Source organism: Carcharhinus amblyrhynchos, chromosome 3 (genome assembly GCF_965287045.1).
Source record: "Carcharhinus amblyrhynchos chromosome 3, sCarAmb.v2.hapA, whole genome shotgun sequence".
Lineage (NCBI taxonomy): Eukaryota > Metazoa > Chordata > Chondrichthyes > Carcharhiniformes > Carcharhinidae > Carcharhinus > Carcharhinus amblyrhynchos.
The window spans coordinates 93402058-93422064 of NC_137326.1; the positions used below are offsets into that span (position 1 = coordinate 93402058).

General features: G+C 41.5%; 1 protein-coding gene across 1 annotated transcript; it reads right to left on the reverse strand.

Annotated features, from left to right (window-relative positions):
- Nucleotides 1-356: 356 nt before the first annotated feature.
- LOC145341453 (2-acylglycerol O-acyltransferase 1-like) lies at nucleotides 357-17902 on the reverse strand. Its single transcript, XM_080186408.1, has 7 exons — nucleotides 17776-17902; nucleotides 17410-17568; nucleotides 14536-14714; nucleotides 13269-13473; nucleotides 11239-11413; nucleotides 5049-5248; nucleotides 357-1365 (listed from the first exon to the last, which is right to left on the reverse strand). Exons 2-7 carry the CDS (start codon nucleotides 17501-17503, stop codon nucleotides 1211-1213), a joined length of 1008 nt encoding a protein of 335 aa, XP_080042534.1. The 5' UTR covers nucleotides 17504-17568; nucleotides 17776-17902; the 3' UTR covers nucleotides 357-1210.
- Between the last annotated feature and the right edge of the window lie 2105 nt (nucleotides 17903-20007).

The following is a 20007-nucleotide window of genomic DNA, read 5'->3' on the forward strand; positions in this document are numbered from 1 at the left end:
TTTTTTGCAAACTATTTGAATTAGCTTTGCCTCACAGTAACAAGACTGTACAATCACATTGAACATAAAAGAGCTAAGATATTAGCAAAAAAACTGAAGGTATATATAAATTCCAATGTCTTTTGAATTCATTACAATAACTAAAGTACTTGAACTTGCCAAGCTTTTTGATACAAGAATAGAGGAATATGCTGTACTACAAAGAAATGCATCTTCAGTAGGAAGAGTTGAAACATTTTTTTCAATGAAAGAAAAAATACTGCAGGCATATTAAATGAGATGGACTCTTGTTTTGTTTGATTACAGGGCTTAGCCAGCGAAAGTATTTACAGGAACAATTAAATGTGTTTTGAATAAAAAAGCAATACGAATAATAGTGATATTACAGATGCATATTTATAAACTCATAATTCATCAGATAGCTAAATTTCCTTAAAAAACACAACCAAATAAACACACATCATTAATACTTATATGATACATTTAAAAATAAAAGCCAGATCTTTGGATTGTAATTTCCAGATATAAAAAGGTTACAGTCAGAATTTTGTTTTTACAATTGTTAAAATGTTTTACAATATTTAATCACCATGTAGTCAATATTTTGGTACTCCTTTTGTTTATATCTCAGAGGATTTGAAAAAAAACACTTTGCACTTTGGTATTGATAAGTACTTAGCTTTAACTACAGTTAACACTTTGAGGCAATCCGATTTTAAAAGAATTCCAATTTACATGGCTCTTGGGAAGAGTTTTTAAAATCTCAATCTCAGTTGAAGGACTGCTGCAAGTAGTAGGCTCATTTGCCCAATTCAAAAGGATTAAACGTACAAAGGGATATCTCTTTTACTGCTAACCAGGAAGTGCAGTTCATCAACTGTTCTGAATATCCAGACATTATGGGCTGAATTTTCCTGTTCCATCCACCACAGGAATTGAAGCAAGTGAAGAGTGGATCATGGAAAATTCTGTAGATCTCGGGTGGGATTTTCCAGTTTCAGGGCTAGTGCAGCTGGAAAATCTCGCCCTATTGGGTTTTACATTGGTATTTATCAACTGAAGATGAGCCTTTCAAACATTGCAAGTATCGTAATAAAAAAAGGGTCCAAAATCAAACCATTGTAAAGGATTAATCTATAACTAAATATATATCTCCCAAAGACATTGTGATGACATTCTTTGTCTGAATTCAATTGTGTAAAGCTAAAAGTCAACGGAAAAGGAGACGGTCTTTTTCAGAAATTCCATACTGAACTTTGTGTTCTTCAAATAATTGATCTAATGCTTCGATATATTTTCTATGTAGTTCTTCAATCTCTTCATTTGAAGGAGTATGGTTTTTCTGTACAATGATTGGTTTTCCCACTGTAAAACAAAATAGCAATGCTATACTCATGATGACTAAACCATCTCCTGTCATTTTCTGCATTCTTCCATTACTCTGTAATTTTCAGAACAATGTCATCTGTACTGGGAGTAGAATAGAATTAGTACAAAATTAAGAGTTTTTTTTGTAGTTTCAAAACATCTTTATTGTTAAACTAACGATAAAAGCTTTGATATAAATCTGCAGTTGTGTCTTTTGATTTTGAATTTGAACTACTTAAAAAGTTAAAGTATTCTTAGTTTGTTCTGGAATTAGTCTAGAACTCTTCCATTTTCCTCCTGCTGTTTAATAAATGTTTTTGACAATTACAGCAGCATAAGGAAAGTTAGAAAAGCTGCGAAAGGAACTGGTCAGTAGATCAAAGAATGTTGGCCGTTTTGCAGCCTGGACTTCATTTGCATGTGGGTTGGTTAGCAATAAGTGTTAAACTGGTGCCAAGAAGTGACTTACCACTTGAGAAAGGTAGAAAAATGTTTGGCCTTATACAAGATCAACAGTTGAAGGCAGGGGTGAAGGGTGGCAAAAAAGCCAGAATTTTTAATGGGTTCATAGAATCCCTTCATTACAGGAGGAGGCCATTCGGCCCACTGAGTCTGTACTGACCAAAATCTCACCCAGGCCCTATTCCCGTAACCCACACACTTACTTAGCTAATCCTCCTGACACTAGGGTCAATTTAGCATACCCAATCAACCTAATCTATACATAGAACAAAGGAGAAAAGTACAGCACAGGAAGAGGCTGCTTCAGCCCTCCAAGCTTGCGCTGATCATGACGCCTGCCTAAACTAAAACCGTATGCACTTATGGAGTCCATATCCTTCCATTCCCATCCTAATCATGTATTTGTCTAATCATCCCTTAAAGGCCTAACCTGCTCCCACCACCTCCCCAGGCAGTGTGTTCCAGGCATTCATCACCCATTGTGTAAAAAACTTGCCTCGCACATGTCCACTGCACCTTAAATCTCTGTCCCCTAGTATTTGACTTTGCTACCCTAGGAAAGAGCATCTGACTATCCACTCTGTCCATGCCACTAATAATCTTGTAGACATACATCAGGTCACCCCTCAACCTCTGTTGTTCCAGTGAGAACAAACCAAGTTTATCTAACCTCTCCTCGTAGCTAATACCCTCCAGACTTGGCAACATCTGGTAAACCTCTTTTGTACCCTTTCCAAAGCATCCACATCCTTCTGATGGTGTGGCAACCAGAATTGTATACAATATTCTAAATGAAGCCTGACAAAGGTTCTGTACAGCTACAGCATGACCTATCAATTTTTATACTCAATACCCCCCAGTGAAGGCAAGCATGCTGTATGTTTTCTTCACTACCTTATCCGCCTGCGTTGCCACTTTCAGTGATTGGTGATCATGTATGCCCAGATCTTTCTGCCTGTCGATACATCCAGGGGTTCTACCATTTATTGTACAATTCCTACATGTATTGGACCTTCCAAAATGCATTAGCTCGCACTTATCCATTTGCCATTTTTCAGCCCAAGTCTCCAACCGGTTCTTGGAGTGGGGGAGGAAACTGGAGCACCTGGAGGAATTGTAGCAGTTGAGAGAGAAAATTGGGCAGACCATTTAAAGGTCTGTTGAGTTCAGGCAGGAATTTCTGGTCTTGGGGCACACATGGCCTGACAATCCTGTCCAAAGTGTCATTTTGGGTGTGAAAATCAGTGCAATCCCAATTGTGATCTTCTCCCACTGAATGCAATTATTACTCCCCAGTGAAACATACTGAGCACCCGACATCTGATTCGCCCGAGCCAGGACTCAGGTGAGTGTTGCAATCAAGGGGCAGGTGATTTTAAATGGTACCACAGCACATACTCCCAGTTAAACCAGGAGGATAGCTGTGAGAAGACCCAGGCCCAGGATCTCAGATGGGGAACATATCAGACCGCTTGATGGAGGAGGTGTGAGCTACTATTTATCTGGTGTTGGAAGGAGACCCCCGAATAATATTATCAATTCCACCTCGGAGGTGGTAGCAGCTGTACTCAGCACCAGTAGCATGGACACCTGGGACTCAATGCTGCATGAAGGTTGAGTGACCACTGTCTCCACTATCATCAGTCCCATCTGTCACCCCCAGAATGTCACTCTGAATCCATACTGCCGCTTCACTGCCTCCCAACATCGGACCTTCTAGCATCTTCATAAAAAGCCCCCAGCATCCCTAATCACAATCCCTTTCTGCAAAGGCATGGTGCCCACATACACCACCTGTTATAGATTCTGACCCACCAGGCATCCGGCTCACAATATTCTGTCTGTGTTCCCCAAGGAGGAGAGCCCAAAATAAAAGGGAGAGGGAGAAGATGGGTAAAAATCCTCACCCTCTATGCAGATAGGACACTGCAGCTTGCAGGGGAAGGCCTGGTGGCACAGTGGTTAGCACTGCTGCTTCACAGCGCCAGGGACCCAGGTTCAATTCCCAGCTTAGATCACTATCTGTGCAGAGTTTGCACGTTTTCTCCGGGTGCTTCGGTTTCCTCCCATATTCTGAAAGACATGCTGGTTAGGTGTATTGACCTGAACAGGCGCTGGACTGCAGCAACTAGGGGACTTTCACAGGAACTTCATTACTTGTGTGACTAATAAATACACTTTAAAAGGCCAGAAGTGGGCTATGACTTGATAGCGAGGTTGGCCTGTGCCAGAGAAATGATGATCAACTGCACTTCATCCAGATGACCTGTCTCAAGTGAGTTGTTTAATGCCCAGACACTTGTCTTTCCCGTTTATTAAAACTATGACTTTCAAGATCACCATATGATGAGGCAAGGCCTTTCAGAGCTGCAGCCATTGTCTGGAGGTGGGTCGGGCAGCAAAGCGGGGTTGGCCAGTGATCGGGAGACCCGCAATGCGGGGCCAGTGCCCATGCACCAATTTCCACTCTGACGCATGTGCAGTGGCCTGCGTAGGGCTATGCTGCCGGCCTCTCGGACAGGAATAGGACCGGTCCCCTGATTTTCAGAGTGAATCTTGCTCAGGCACTGCAGTGCTCAGAGTGTGGGAGATTCACTTTGCAAATCATGGTAAAAAAAAACGGCAGGAGTTACTCCAGTTTTCACATGACTTCAGCACTTAGAATTTTTGTGGGAGAATCACCGCCATAGTGGTGTGAATCAGGGAACTATTGTGGCAATTTTCAAAGCTGCTATTAGGTAACAGTTTTTGTGAACAATAAACTTATGAAATCTATAGAGCATTGCAGCTTTGACTAGCATTCAAATACATAGCCACATTAGGCAGTTAAAAAGCATTTCATAACATGACATTGACTCTTACTCCAGAACAAATACTAGTGGTGCTGGAAATCTTAAATAAAAACAAAACAAATGTTGGGAATACTCAGCAGGTCAGGGAGCATCTCTGGACAGAAAGAGAGTTAACTTTTCAACTCGATGACTTTTCATCAGAACATAATGACTCTTATTGGTAGCAATGGCTGCCTCTCCACAGGAGCACATGTTGTCAGGTATTTCTGTGGTTAGACAGATAATGACCAAAGGCAGTATCCAACCAAGACCATCTCTGATATGCAAATTAATTTGTTGAATCGTTCTTTTGTCACCACACCTTGCCTATGCTTCAAAAAGTCTAGAAACACACAAATTGTGATAATATTTTACGATTTTTCTTACCTATGGTATAAACAGGCTTCCTGTATGGTAGCAGCCCAAAACTGTACTGGAAGACACCCCTGGCATGAAACAGCGGCATTGCAAATCCCATGATCTTCTGCAACTGCTCCTGTGTTGCCCGAAGAAAAGACCCTTTTGGATTGTTTACCTGATTAAAGAGTTCATTTTCCCCAAAGGAAAAGACTGGGACCAGATGCGCCCTAAAAAGAGGTGAGAGAATTAATATACATATAATAAATCCAGGATTCCGTATTTGAAGTTTTACCAAAACAGAATGCTTAAGGCCAAAAAAATAAATTTGGTTATCGTGATTTTTTGATACAACACTGTTTCAAATTTGTGAATTGTTTTAGATTTTCCTTGGTGATACCAGTTAGTCTCATCTCTGCATCTTACATTCAGATGCACTTGGACTGCCAAATATCTAACCACGACAACTAAAAGACATAATGATCTGAATTGGACATTTGTTTCTTTCACACAGTTCCATGCAAGCTTCTCTCATCTCTTAAATGGTAGATCAAGAAAACTTTGAAGAAGATGAAACCAGAATAAAATTTCAATTAGTTTGTTTCTCAGGCAGCAGCAAGAGGTATAAATGGACTCAATCACTGGAATTTTACCGCCACACCCATCTTGGAATCAGGGCGGGCGCAGCTCACTGAATGGAATTCTCCGTCGGCCTCAGGAGGATTTTACTAGCCTCGCCCAAACAAGGCAAGTTATTTCAATCAGCACAACTTAACTCCATACAATATAAAGAAATGAGAACACTATAATTTCTTATATCAGGAGGATATCTTGGCTAAGATCAAGTGTAGTATCGACATGCTATACTTGGTTGAAGTCATTAGGTTACATTTCAGCTTCATTTGAAGCAATTTTTAAAAGCAACATCTCGGCCTTTTGGCTAAGATGCAAATGAGATCAAGACTTGGAGGAGCAGCTACACCTGCTCCAATCAGCTTGGATCATATCGATCAAGCCCAAGACAGGAGGTGACAGCCCTGTCTTGTCAGCTTGGATCGGGAATGTCTCAACTTGAGACTCTGAATTGGACTTCATTGGATTGAATTGGAAAAGAAACAAAACAAATAAATTGACATGTTGCATTTTACACTTATGAGTCAGTTGCAATTTTCCATTTAAGAATCTCACTGTATCTCATTCTATTCGTAATTTTATTTCACTCTTTTAGCAACAGTCTATTTAAAAAAAACTGTAGCTCTTTTTTAAACCAACTTTCAAAGGGAACATGGTCCAAAATGTCTGAACGTTACAAGGTGTTGCAATTAGTTTGCTGGTTTTTGGTTTCCTTTTGGTTCTCTTACTCTTCAGCATTCTGGATCTGACATGACTATAATAAACGTTCTCATCATCATTTCAGGTCTGACTCCCCGTCAGACAAACCTACGGCTCCCTCCATAAGAACAAAGAACAGTACAGCACAGGAACAGGCTCTTCGGCTCAAGCCTGCACTGATCACGTTGTCCTACCTAGGCTAACCACCTGTATCCCTCTACGTTCACGTGCCTATCCAGATAAGACTTAAATGTCGCTAACGTATCTGCCTCAACCACTCAGGCCCCCACCACCCTCTGTATAAAAAAAACTTTCCCCGCACATCTCTACGGAACCTTTCTTCCTTACCTTGAACTTGTGCCCCCTTCTGATTGTCATTTCTGCCCTAGGAAAAAGCTTTCAACTGTTCACTTTATCTATGTCCCTCATAACTTTATAAACTTCTATCAGGTCACCCCTCAGCCTGTCCTTCCAGAGAGTACCTCTTTTGGTATTCTCCAAAGGGCTTGTTGAAGTATTTGGTGCTGGCTAATTATGACAGCAATTCCAACTGCTGCATTTCACTCTCTTACTGACCTTCCTGCCCATTGCGCCCACTAAGGATAACTTTGCCAATCTCATTCCTGTCCAACTCACCCATTCAACGACTAACACTGAACTCTGCTCTCACCACCTCTTTACACATGCCCCTCCAGAATATCCGTTCACTGCTATTGTGGATGATTGGCCTTAATGGGAATCTGGCTGAGCAGTGATGGCATTCCCTCAATGATTAAAACCTCCTCTGGAGAAGTGATCCAGCCGTGGCTAACAAAAGAAGTTAAAGATAGTGTTAAATGGAAAGAAGAGGCTTTTAATGTTGCCAAAAAAGTAAAGCTGAGGAAAAGGAAGGTTTTTAAAAATCATCAAAAGGTGATCAAAGAAGGGCAAAATACAATTTGGAAGTAAACTAGCAAGAAATATCAGGCAGATGGAAGAGATCTTGGATCCCTTAGGTGAAGAAATTATAAAGCAAAATAGGGAAATAAACAAATATTTTGGGCAGGAATTACCAGCCCCCCCATGGAAAGTTTTGTGACAGCAGAGACAGGCCGGCAGCGGGATCACCTGACTGTCCCTCCTCACCAACATAGAACTCTATAGCGCAGTACAGGCCCTTTGGCCCTCGATGTTGCGCTGACCTGTGAAACCAATCTAAAGCCCATCTAACCTACACTATCCTGATATCATCCATATGTTTATCCAATGACTATTTAAATGCCCTTAATGTTGGCAAATCCACTACTGTTGCAGGCAGGGCATTCCAACTCTTACTATTCTGAGTAAAGAACCTACCTCTGACATTTGTCCTATATCTATCACCCCTCAATTTAAAGCTATGTCCTCTCCTGCTAGCCATCTCCATCCGAGGAAAAAGGTTCACACTGTCCACCCTATCTAATGCTCTGATCATCTTATATGCCTCTATTAAGTCATCTCTTAACCTTCTTTTCTCCAACGAAAACAGCCTCAAGTCCCTCAGCCTTTCCTCATAAGACCTTTCCACCATACCAGGCATAATCTTGGTAAATCTCCTCTGCACCCTTTCCAATGCTTCCACATCCTTCCCATAATGCAGCAACCAAAACTGTACGCAATACTCCAAGTATGGCTGCACAAGACTTTTGTACAGCCGCAACATGACCTCATGGCTCCAAAACTCAATCCCTCTACCAATAAAAGCTAACACACCATACGCCTTCTTAACAACCCTACCAACCTGCATGCCAACTTTCAGGAATCTATGCACATGGACATCGAGTTCTCTCTGCTCAACCACACTACCATTAGCTCAGTACTCTGTATTCCTTTTACTCCTTCCAAAGTGAATCACTTCACACTTTTCTGCATTAAACTCCATTTGCCACCTCTCAGCCCAGCTCTGCAGCTTATCTATGTCCCTCTGTAACCTATAACATCCTTCCGCACTGTCTACAACTCCAGTGACTTTATTGTCATCCCAAATTTACTAACCCATCCTTCTATACCTTCATCCAGGTCATTTATAAAAATGACAAAAGCAGTGATCCCAAAACAGGTCCTTGCGGTACACCACTAGTAACGGAACTCCGGGATGAATATTTCCCATCAACATGCAGCGACTGGTGCATAAGGACACCCAGTCCCACTGCACACTCCCCTCTCCCACCTTACAGGCATTCAGGTAGCAATCTGCCTTCTTGTCTTTGCTTCCACAATGAATGGCTTCACATTTACCCAAATCTTTGGTCTAACTGGGTACGGCTAGGAAATTTCTTAGATTTGCTCCCATTCCATCATCAACACTCCATTGATGTGCAGCAGAAACCCCATTTACATGTATTACACAAAGCAACTGCCATGCTGAAGGATATCTGAAACAGTTCCAAAAAATGCCCTAGCTTATGCAAATGTGAGGTTATCCACTCTGGTAGAAATAATAGTTGGAGGGATTATTATTTAAAGGGCGAAAAGCTGCAGCATGCTACGGTGCAGAGGGACCTGGGGGTCCTTGTGCACGAATCACAAAAACCCAGTCTGCAGGTGCAGCAGGTGATCAAGAAGGCGAATGGAACGTTGGCCTTTATAGCGAGGGGGATAGAATATAAAAGCAGGGAGGTCTTGCTGCAACTGTACAGGGCACTGGTGAGGCCGCAACTGGAGTACTGTGTGCAGTTTTGGTTGCCACATTTGCGAAAGGATATATTGGCCTTGGAGGGAGTGCAGAGAAGGTTCACTAGGCTGATACCGGAGATGAGGGGGCTAGCCTATGAGGAGAGATTGAATAGACTGGGTCTGTACTCGTTAGAGTTTAGAAGGCTGAGGGGGGGGGGAATCTTATAGAGACATATGAGATAATGAAGGGGCTAGATAGGGTAAAGGTAGAGAAATTCTTTCCACTTAGAAAGGATAGCGGAACTAGAGGGCACAGCCTCAAAATCGGAGTTGGTGAGTCTCTGGAATTCTGTGCCCATTGAAGTGGTGGAGGCTACCTCGCTGGATATATTTAAGTCACGGGTAGATAGGTTTCTGATAGACAGGGGAATTAAGGGTTATGGGGAGAAAGCGGGAAATTGGAACTGATCCACTTCAGATCAGCCATAATCTTGTTGAATGGCGGGGCAGGCTTGAAGGGCTAGATGGCCTACTTCTGCTCCTATTTCTTATGTTCTTAAGTTATGTTCTTATCTTGCAACGTTGTCCCTACTTCTTTCAAAGTTGTCCTTTACAATCCTTAATTGAAAACATATCCTCTCAAAGAATATATACCCAAATCGAGCCAAAAACTGGTATGATCTGAAATCTGGCATGGATTCAGTCCAGGATTTGCTGGTTTTGAGACACTGTACCATACAAGAGTAAGAAAGTCTTGCCACAATTACATGGGGCTTTGAAGAAACTAAGTCTGGAGTACTATGTACAGTTTTGGTCTCCTTATCTAAATGAACCTATATGTTAGCCTCAGAAAGGTGCAATAAAGGACTGTAAGACTAATTTCTAGAATTAAATTTTTTTAAAAAAGTTTATTTATTAGTCACAAGTAGGCTTACATTCGCACTGCGATGAATTTACTGTGAATTCCTCTAGTTGCTAAATTCTGGCACCTGTTCGGGTGCACTAAGGGAGAATTTAGCATGACCAATTCACCTAACCTGCACATCTTTTGGACTGTGGGAGGAAACCGGAGCACCTCATGGAGTCATAAAGGTTTCCAGCATGGAAACAGGCCCTTTGTCCCAACTTGTCCATGCTGCCCCCTTTTTTTAAAGCCATAAGGTAGTCCCAATCGCCTGCATTACTCAGAATGGTTGGAGGATGGAATGGGCTGCCTGCTGTGATAACGGATGCAGACGCTTTAGAAACTTTCAAGTGGTTATTCGTTAGGCACATGGAGCACACCAAAATGATAGGGAGTGGGATAGCTTGATCTTGGTTTCAGACAAAGCTTGGCATAACATCGAAGGCCAAAGGACCTGTACTGTTCTATGTTCTCTGGAGTTTAGGAAAAAAGTGATCTATTGAAATGTAAAGATTCTTAGACAACTGACAGGGTAAATGCTGAGAAGTTGTTTTCCCTGGCTGCAGAGTCTAGGACCAGGGATCAGTGCTAGAAGGAGTTGGCCATTTAGGCTTGAAACAAGGTGTGATTTCTTCACTCAGAAAGTAGTAAATCTTTGGAATTCAGCACCACAGAGGATTGCAAATGCTCAGTCTCAGGATATAGGCAAGACTGAGATTGGTAGCTTTTTCGTCACTAAAGAAATCAAGGCAAGTGGGCATGCAAGTCTTGTCACTGAGAAGTTCAACCATGATCTTATAGAAAGCAGAGCAGATACAAGTAGTCACTCCTGCTGTTACTTCCTATGTTCCAATAATGTCAGCAACTGTTCCCAAAGTCTAACCAACAATACCTGCTGGGAATTGTGTCTCTATTAACTTTGGATACAAATTGGATTCCACTTTGTGTGATTTCCCCACACTCCTCCACCACTATCATTCTTAAATGAAGAATTATCATGAATTCAAGATACCGGACTATCAAATCATTAGAATCATTTTACCAAGAATCTACATGTTCAGAAGAGGAGTGGCAAAAATGAGACCTGGAATATCCTTCCTAACTGCACTGTGGGTGCATGTACACCACCTGGACTGCAATGGTTCAAGAAGGTAGCTCACCACCACCCTCTCAAGGGCTATTTGTGATGGGCAATAAATACTAGTCTAGCTAGCAATGCCCACATCCCATGAAAGAATAAAAATAGTTAACAGTGAACTATTTTCATACTGAGTTGTAGAAGGGCTGTGGTATGAACCAGTTCAATAATTTTAAAAGGACAATGTTTTTCCATGCAAGATTTCCACATACCCACATTTTATTGCCAATTTAATGAATCCTTTCCTGTTAAGGGTTTTCAAAGTTAGTGCTCCAGGTCTGGCATCCAGAGATTCCTCAGCACCACCTATAACAATGACAGCCACATTCCCACCTCCCTTCCTGCTTAGAACGTGAGAAACACTGCTCTTCACACACGATACAAGACCTACAACAAAAGTAGAAATAAATGCTTACTGTTTACTGAGGGTGAATAAAGGAAACAGTATCCATTGTAATAATGGAAGCTGCCTCAACATCAGATTTACAATAAAAGCAATCTATATATGATTCATTGGTGATACAAAACAATCAAGTTTCTGTTTGTTTCCATTGGTTTTGCATCCAGATTCCAATGCAATTTGGGAGGAATTAATCAAACTAGTGCAAGATATGGGAAATTTATAATTATGATCAAAACTATTTAAGTTCATATTTATATGCTCCTGTCTTTTGCAACCTTTTACACTGATTCAAGATTTATTTTTCTGAATCAGGCCTTGACCACAAAATTGGTTATACCCCCAGGTTGAAATTGAAAGGTTTCATTGTAATTTAAAGAGCCTCTAGAGTCATTCATTTGCATAAGTGCACAGGCAATTGTAGGTGCATTTTATAAGTTTATTCATATCAAACGATATTTAATTTGCTATAATGTGATTGATATATAACAATGAAACCAATAATGTAAGCGGTTCACAACTGCTTTAAGTTATTTTTGATGATTTTAAATCTGGTTGCTCATTGATGGAGGATAAAACACCTTTATTAAAAATGCTCATTGTGGTGATAAACCTGTTGTCAATTGTATTAATAAAACAACAATCAATAAATCAAGCTAAAATAATTAATAGAAAGAGAAAACAAGAAACAGTTAATGTCTCCTACTGCATGACCCAATTGCCTTAGTTCATGTAAAAGTACACCTGTGATCATGCAAATGAATTTTAGCAGAAACTTGAAGCACAAAAAGCGCAATTTCTGGACAAAGTTTTCCACATTTTGCACTGTCATCCTAATATTGGTCAGACAGAGTTATGGAGGAGATATAGTGCTTGAGAAATTCTGCGCTCTTCCTGAATTTAATAGCCAGGCCGAATTAAAACTTTTGGGTTCTGTTTTTCAGTCAGGAGCCATTCAAACTGAAGAGCTAGTTGGCTGTTGGATGGAAATGGTTGCAACACCAGGCTGCAGCTGGGGAGAGGTAAAAAGGGAAGTGAAGCAAAATGGCCAATGATAGACTGTGGACTGAATAGCTGAGGAGTAGAGGGCTACGGAGTGATCAGGAGACAAACAGAGATTGTGAGGAGTTATGGGGGGGAAAGAGAGAGAGAGAGAGAGAGAGAGAGAGAAATTGGTGGAATACAGCCTTTCTCACCTCCCTGAAACAGCCAGGTTTCCTGGCCTTGAGAGATATTAACATAGAAGACATTAACTGTAAAATACAGTCATATTTGAGTCACTGAAATGTTTAAATTAGGGGCTCAACTCAGGACAGTCAGTTAGTTGCCAACCCTGCACCCCATCACTGTTAAAACTGGAAGTGTGTGCATTGGATGTTGGTTGAGATCAATTCTTCCATTCCTGAATTTTTAACAAACCTTGTTACTCACCTATCTAGTGGGATTAAAATAACCTTCTCATAAATCTCACTGCTACCTTGCAGTTGCTGCTGTACACCATGAGAGTCTCCCTTAGCAAGCAGAGTGGAAAATAAAGCATTCAGCACTGATTGAAAGTTGGTTCTCATTATATATAGTGGGAGGACTTAAGGGAATGGAAAACAAAAATAAATCTACAACCACTAAGATGTCAGCTTTTTGTGATTTGTAAATTCAAGTTGCTACTTCAAGTTGCAACTTTAACAAATTAGGAATAAAATAATTATTGACATTCATTGTTATGGAGTACAGGGACATCGACTCAGCTAAGCAAACTAACAGGATTTATGAAGAATTCTGGGTTCAAGTGAAACCGGGAATTAAAAGTCTTTGGGAACAAAAACAAGCCATCTCAACTCTTACCTGCACACATGGCATAATCCCTGTAAAAAGGAAGCTTGAACCACATTGGCAGAATGCACAGATGTGACGTCAAACCTGGAAACAACTTCCGAAAACCTGTAGTCTCACTGCAAAAGTTTCCAAAAGCTCCAGCTACAAGCACCCCATGAGGATGAAATCCAAAGAGATAGTTGTACTGTGGATCTAGGTCTGCTGTTTTCACCAGCTTGTATTGGAAAGAAAATGAGAATCAATCAACCATATTGACTACAAATAATAATGGAAGATTGCTTCAACAAGCAGGCTGAGGAATCATTAGAAGTATTTAAATTGGAGGTGGATAAATATTTGATAGCTCGAGGAATAATAGCTACAGGGAAATGGCACAGAAAAGTAGTTGAAGCCATCTTAGATCAGCCATAATATTGAATGGCAGGGAAAGTTTGAAGGTCTGGTGGCCAATTCCTACTTCTATTTCTTGTGTTCTTGTCCTTCAGAATATAAAGTATAACATTAAATAATACAGGAGAAACAAATTTGAGAGAGGTTTCAGTACAGGTCATGAAGAGGACTTTAAATCAAAGCTGAAATAGGTAGTACAGTAAAAGATTCCAACGATTTTAAAATGCCTTAATTGTGTTAAGGAAACTCTGTGGTAGAGCAGGTTAGTTTACTTTCACCACTAGGGCTTTGGGTCAAATCCACCATGAATCACCTTTGCTAGTTCAGACCAATGTTGACAGCTAGTCAGAAGGGAATTTTAGGCTGTAATTTGATTGAAGGATTGGTATGGGGCAAGGGAAGCCATGGCTTTTCTTACAAGGCTCAGAGAAACAAGGCTCAGGGCTCCTTTGCCCTGGCAAAGGAGATATTTCTACTTATCAAGTTATTTCATCCTCTCAGTAACTCCTGACCTGCCTTCACTGTGGTGGCAGCTTGGTTCAGCCCAAAGCTAAAATAGAATTGGTGTTTCATTGATGTAACACGACACTGATTTGTATAAATTCACGAGGTTCCCACCTGCTTTTCGGCAGACACTTTAAGCACCAAGCTGCAATTAAGGTGGCAGCCGATGGGATTCCAGCAGGAATAAGAAGGGTTTACATTCTTTAAGTGACCCGAACAGGCGCCAGACTGTGGCAACTGAGGGAATTGCATAGTAACTTCATTGCCGTGTTAATGTAAGCCTTACTTGTGATTAATAAATTTACTTTACTGAGACCTCTTCTTCGAATAAAGTCAACCTCATAGATGATGAAAGGTTAACACCCAAAGAATACCAACTTACGTGAATAGGAAAGTAGTCCCTGAAGTACTTCCAGATAGTCCAGTTTCTGACCCACTCTATCCTTCTTCCACCCTGATTTGGTGTTTCCCAGTCAAGATACAACCAAACTGAATAAATTGCAGCAATGTACCAGTAATCAGTAAAGATGAGCAACACAAAGACAATCAGGCAGCATTGACCTGCAAAGGGAGAAAGTTGTAACCAAACTACAATACATTCACATGTGTCTTAGCCATAATATGATACACACACATCATGCTCACCTTAAGGAAAAGCACTAATTGAATTTTTTTATTTGACAGTCAGCATTCCAAAATGCATGAAACATTTTCTCAACTATACTAACACAGAAAATAACTCACATTTTTGTAGCACTTTTCAGGACTTCAAGATTTCCCAAAGACAGTTTTACAGCTAATAAAGTACTTAGGAACAGTTGTTAGCTTGTTCTTTATTTAGGTTGTCTGCATTCATATATTGTTACTGATGCAACGCTAGTTGTATATTTTGAGAACTGCAGTTATTTGAGCACTGATCCTCTGAGGGAACCACAGTCCCAAAAACATTGATTAGCCAATTTTAATCACTGACTATTTCCCTCTCCTAACCTATATCATAAAATCCTAAATTGGGGCAGCACGGTAGCACAGTGGTTAGCACTGCTGCTTCTCAGCTCCAGGGACCTGGGTTCGATTCGTGGCTCGGCTCGCTGTCTGTGTGGAGTTTGCACATTCTTCTCTTGTCTGCGTGGGTTTCCTCCAGGCACTCCAGTTTCCTCCCACAGTCCAAAGATGTGCGGGTTAGGTTGATTGGCTATGCTAAAGTTGCCCCTTAGTGTCCTGGGATGCATAGGTTAGAGGGATTAGCGGGTAAATGTGTAGCGATATAGGGGTAGGGCCTGGGTGGAATTGTGGTCAGTGCAGACTCAATGGGCCAAAGGGCCTCTTTCTGCACTGTAGGGTTCTATGATTCTAAAATCCAGAAGGAGGCCATTCAGCCCATTGAGTCTGCATTGACCACAATCCCACCCAGGCCCTATCCCCACAACACCATGCATTTACCCTAGCTAGTCCCCTGGCACTAAGGGACAATGTAGCATGGCCAATCTACCTAACTTGCACATCTTTGGACTGTGGGAAGAACCAGAACACCTGGAGGAAGCCCATGCAGACATGGGAAGAACATGCAAACTCCACACAGCCAGTCCACCCAGGCTGGGAATTGAACTCAGGTCCTTCTTGTGATACTAAGAGGCAATTTAATGTGGCCAACTCACCCAACTTGCACAACTTTGGGCTATGGGAGGAAACCCACACTGACACGAGGAGAATATGCAAACACCACACAAACAGTTCCCCAAGGTCGGAACTGAATCAGGTCCCTGGTGCTGTGAGGCAACAGTGCTAACCATTGTGCCACCCATTTGTCAATCTTTATTTTCACTTCTTATTCTTTCTAATTTTTTTATGCTTTCAACTTCTTTTGTATAATTAGTGCCTGATTTATCACATTTTAATTTCATTTTAATGTCTCTGCTCATCCATGATTTACAGCTTTTATTAAAATACTTTCACTTTGTGATCTTATTTCATATGAGCAGCTTTTATTCCATATATGTATGAGGAAATGAAAGATTCAAAACTAAATGCATGTTTATTTGTTTAAGACACATTAATAGCTGGGTTGATAGATATCTGTTAAGTTTAATGTGAACAATTGCGAGGCATTATTTGAGGTAAAAGTATGGAGAGGGCAGCACACTGATTGATAAAACATTAAAGGAATAGGTACTTGGTATCCAGATACACAACTCCTTAAAAACGGATGACAAATTCATGGGTGTCAAAAAAAATTGGAATCTCAGGTTTATAAGTAGAGGCCTTTGTAAACACAGGCATAATGTTAAACCTATACAAATCACTGCTGAAGCTTCACTTAGATTATGGTATCCAGGAATTCAACTATTTACTTGTCATTAAGACTGAGACAATACACTTAGTTGCCTCCAACTCTCTGCCTTTCATTTTCCAACAACCCAAATTTCTCCAATGTTCCTCTCTGCTGTATCCCTGGCACATGGCTTTCTCAAGCTTTTCTCCTTTGTCCCCTTTGCCCTACCCAATCTTATCCAGTACAAACGGCCACCTTTTCCTCTCTTAGTCCCCATTCTCATGAAACTGCTGGCCATCTAACCTTCCTTTCTGGTAGCCATGCTAAGAAATGTTATCAATGGCTCCCCCCATATTAAAGGCGGCACATGAATGCAACTTTTTGTTGTTTAAAAATAATAATTTCAAAAAAAATTACGTGGCCACCTTCTGATGATTTGCATCCAACATCGTAATGCGAATAAACATACTTGTGGATTTTCCGGCCGCGCTCGTCTCTAAACCGGTGAATCCCACCCGAGGTCAATGGACCTTTGCGTGATCCGCCCCCCGCCCGCTACAATTCTCGCGGCGGACGGGACGGGAAAATTGCCCCCTCTTCCACCACCTCCCCAAAAAAAACAATTTTACTGAGGCTATTAGATGACATCACCAGAAATAAATTTTAAAATACTGAACCTAGAACAATCCACTTTTCCCCACATATGTGTTTTAAATCAGCATCCACTCAGTTTAGAGCATGTGGGTTGGTGTGTTGAGTAAAGTTAGCAGATGCGCTCACTTTTGGTGTATGTTGTTTGCTCTGGAGAACAAATTGGGTAAACCATAACTACATTTCATACTTCTGCGATGAAGCAACACTGGAATATGCGCCAAGACGTGAGAGGTGCTCTTAAAAGTATCCAAGTCTCCTTCCTTCCGTAAAACAAAAAAAAACCCTTAATTCTTTGCAAGATATCCCGCAATTGAAATGAGCAAAGATTACCTAGGAACAAGAAAGTAAAGATCCACTGGAGGACAGCAAATGTTTGCAGCCTTCTCCTCAGGGGGATATTAATAGGTGCAAACTCGATCTTCATGTTAACGGCTACGAGGAAGCCCAGCAAGGAACTCTCTGGAATTGCTGCAAGTCACTTACACAGACCTGAAAGGCAGTCAGCACATCCAATTAACATTCCCGTTTGTCCACTCACTGCCTAACAACCAACATTGACTTATTATCATTTCAACTGGTTACCACACTTGTTCCTTCTCCAGATTTCCTGCAGTTGCGTCGAGTTCGATCGACCGAAACATGTCTCTGGCGAGCACAAGTTGCAACACCCTTTCGCCCCGAAAGCCTGTAACTTACCCTAAGCAGCGTCTTCTGCTTCTTTCTTTTCTTGTTGACGGCGCGATTAGATTTCAGCCGCTCCAGGTTCTTCGAATTGGGAGAAGTTATTTCACTGAAGTTTTATCATCCCCGGATCACCACTGGTATTATTTGCTAAACGTAGCCCGCCTTTTACTCCGGGGGAAGGGAGCTTGTGGAAGTAACAATAGGGGGAGCCAAACTTCCCATTTTCCTGAAATAAAATGCTGAAAATCTCAAACAACAACAAACAAAATTCCTCCCGTAAAACACGGAGGGATAACGTTAACATTTGAGGAGGAGGTTACCGATAAAGGGTGGTTACATCTGAAATGTTAACTTCTTTGTCCAGACATAGGTTGACAGATCTGCTCAGTGCCCGCATCTCCTCTTTTGCTCCCAGAAATATAGACTAGTGAGGAATGCAGCTATAACCTACACCAAACTCAGATCTTTGGTGGCATTGATCAGTTAATCTTTAGTCTGTTTGAGTGTGTAGTGGGAAAAGTGTGTGTCTGTTGTAAGAGGTGTCTGTGTGTGTGTATGCTGGGGGAGGGTGCGGGAAGATCTGTGTTGTGGATGTGTGCGCGTTATAGAGGGAGTGAGTGAGTGTATTGGAGGGAGATGTATGTGAGTGTGTTGTGGGGGGATGGGTGTGTGTGCTTGTACAGGGAGTGTGTGTATGTATTTGTGCTGTGGGAGAAGTGTGTGTTGTGGAGGGAGTATGTGAGTGCGTGTGGTATGTGTGTAGGGGCGTGTGTGTGTTTTGTGGAGAAGTATGTGTGTCGGGGGTGTGTCTGTAAATATATATCATGTGTGAGGGCAGGTGTACAGCAAAGATTAAAGATTAGAAAAGTTCCTCTGTACCTGTTGAGGGGTTTTGATCTTCCAATTATTGATCTTTTTCATCCTTTTGATTACATTATAATTATCATAGAATCCTTACATTGCAGGAGGTGGACATCAAGTCTGCACTGACTCTCCAATAGAGCACCCAGGCACATTCTAAGGCTGTCCCTGTAACCCCACCCCCATGCATTTACCCCACTAATCCCCTTATCCTGTTCACCTTGGGAGACCAAGAGGCAATTTAGCATGGCTAATCCACCTGACCTGCACATCTTTGGACTGTGGCAGGGACCGAAGCACCTGGAGGAAGCCGACAGGGGGAAAATGTGCAAACTCCACACACATAGTCAGCCAAGGCTGGAATTGAATCTGGGTCCCTGGTGCTGTGAGGCAGCTGTGCTAACCACTGTGCCACCCCACTATATTTGGAAAGGCACAGATAACAAGTTTCTGATCAATAGGCAACAGGTTGAAAAGATTTAAGACATTCCAATCATAACTTTGGAGGAACAGCCAAGCAAACAACAACACACATTGTTGGCAACAACGCTATTTTAAAAATTGGGTTTTCAAGATAACATGCTGGATAAGGTTGGTGCTAAAGTGCAACCTGGGATTTGTTCATGTATTTTTGACTCTGTTGATGTATCCTAAGGATGGCGCTGTTTTACATTTAGTAATGTCCTCACTGACTATTATTCAACTCTTCGGCTATGTAATGTCATTCTATAAAACCTACAAATAAACCCCTAAAACTTGAATTCCAAAATTCCTGTTTTTCCTGATGACTCTGAATGTAGCCAGCACTGTTACTTTTTCCACTCTTGCAAGAGTGATCTGCAGTCCTCAGCAATGACCTGCATTTCTATAGTGCCTTTCAGGTTGTAAAACATCTGGAGGTCCTTCACAGGAGCATAATCAGGCAAAAGTTGACACCACTATTAACCTTCTGATGGAAGGATAGCCATTGATGAAGCAGCTGAAGATGGTTGGGCATCAGCTATTAATCTGAGATATCCAGGGATTGAGATGATTGACCTCCAGAACCATCTTCCTTTGTGCTGGACATGAATCCAACCCACGGAGAGATTCTCTGATTCCCATTGACTCTAGTTTCGCTCGGATTCCTGCATGCCATACTCGGTCAAGTGCTGCCGTGTCCCACATAGACCTCTACCCATCCCATCCAGAGTATGTGTGCATCCCTTTCCAGTAACAATATGGTATCTCTTTGACTAGAATTAAGAAAAGTATTCAAAAACTTGATCCAAAAAATTTAACAAGGATCTTAAAGGAGGAAAACGGGGCTCTGAGGCAGAGGTTTACTGAGAGAATTCCAGAGGGTTAGAGTCTATACTAGTAGTTCCCAACCTTTTCTATATC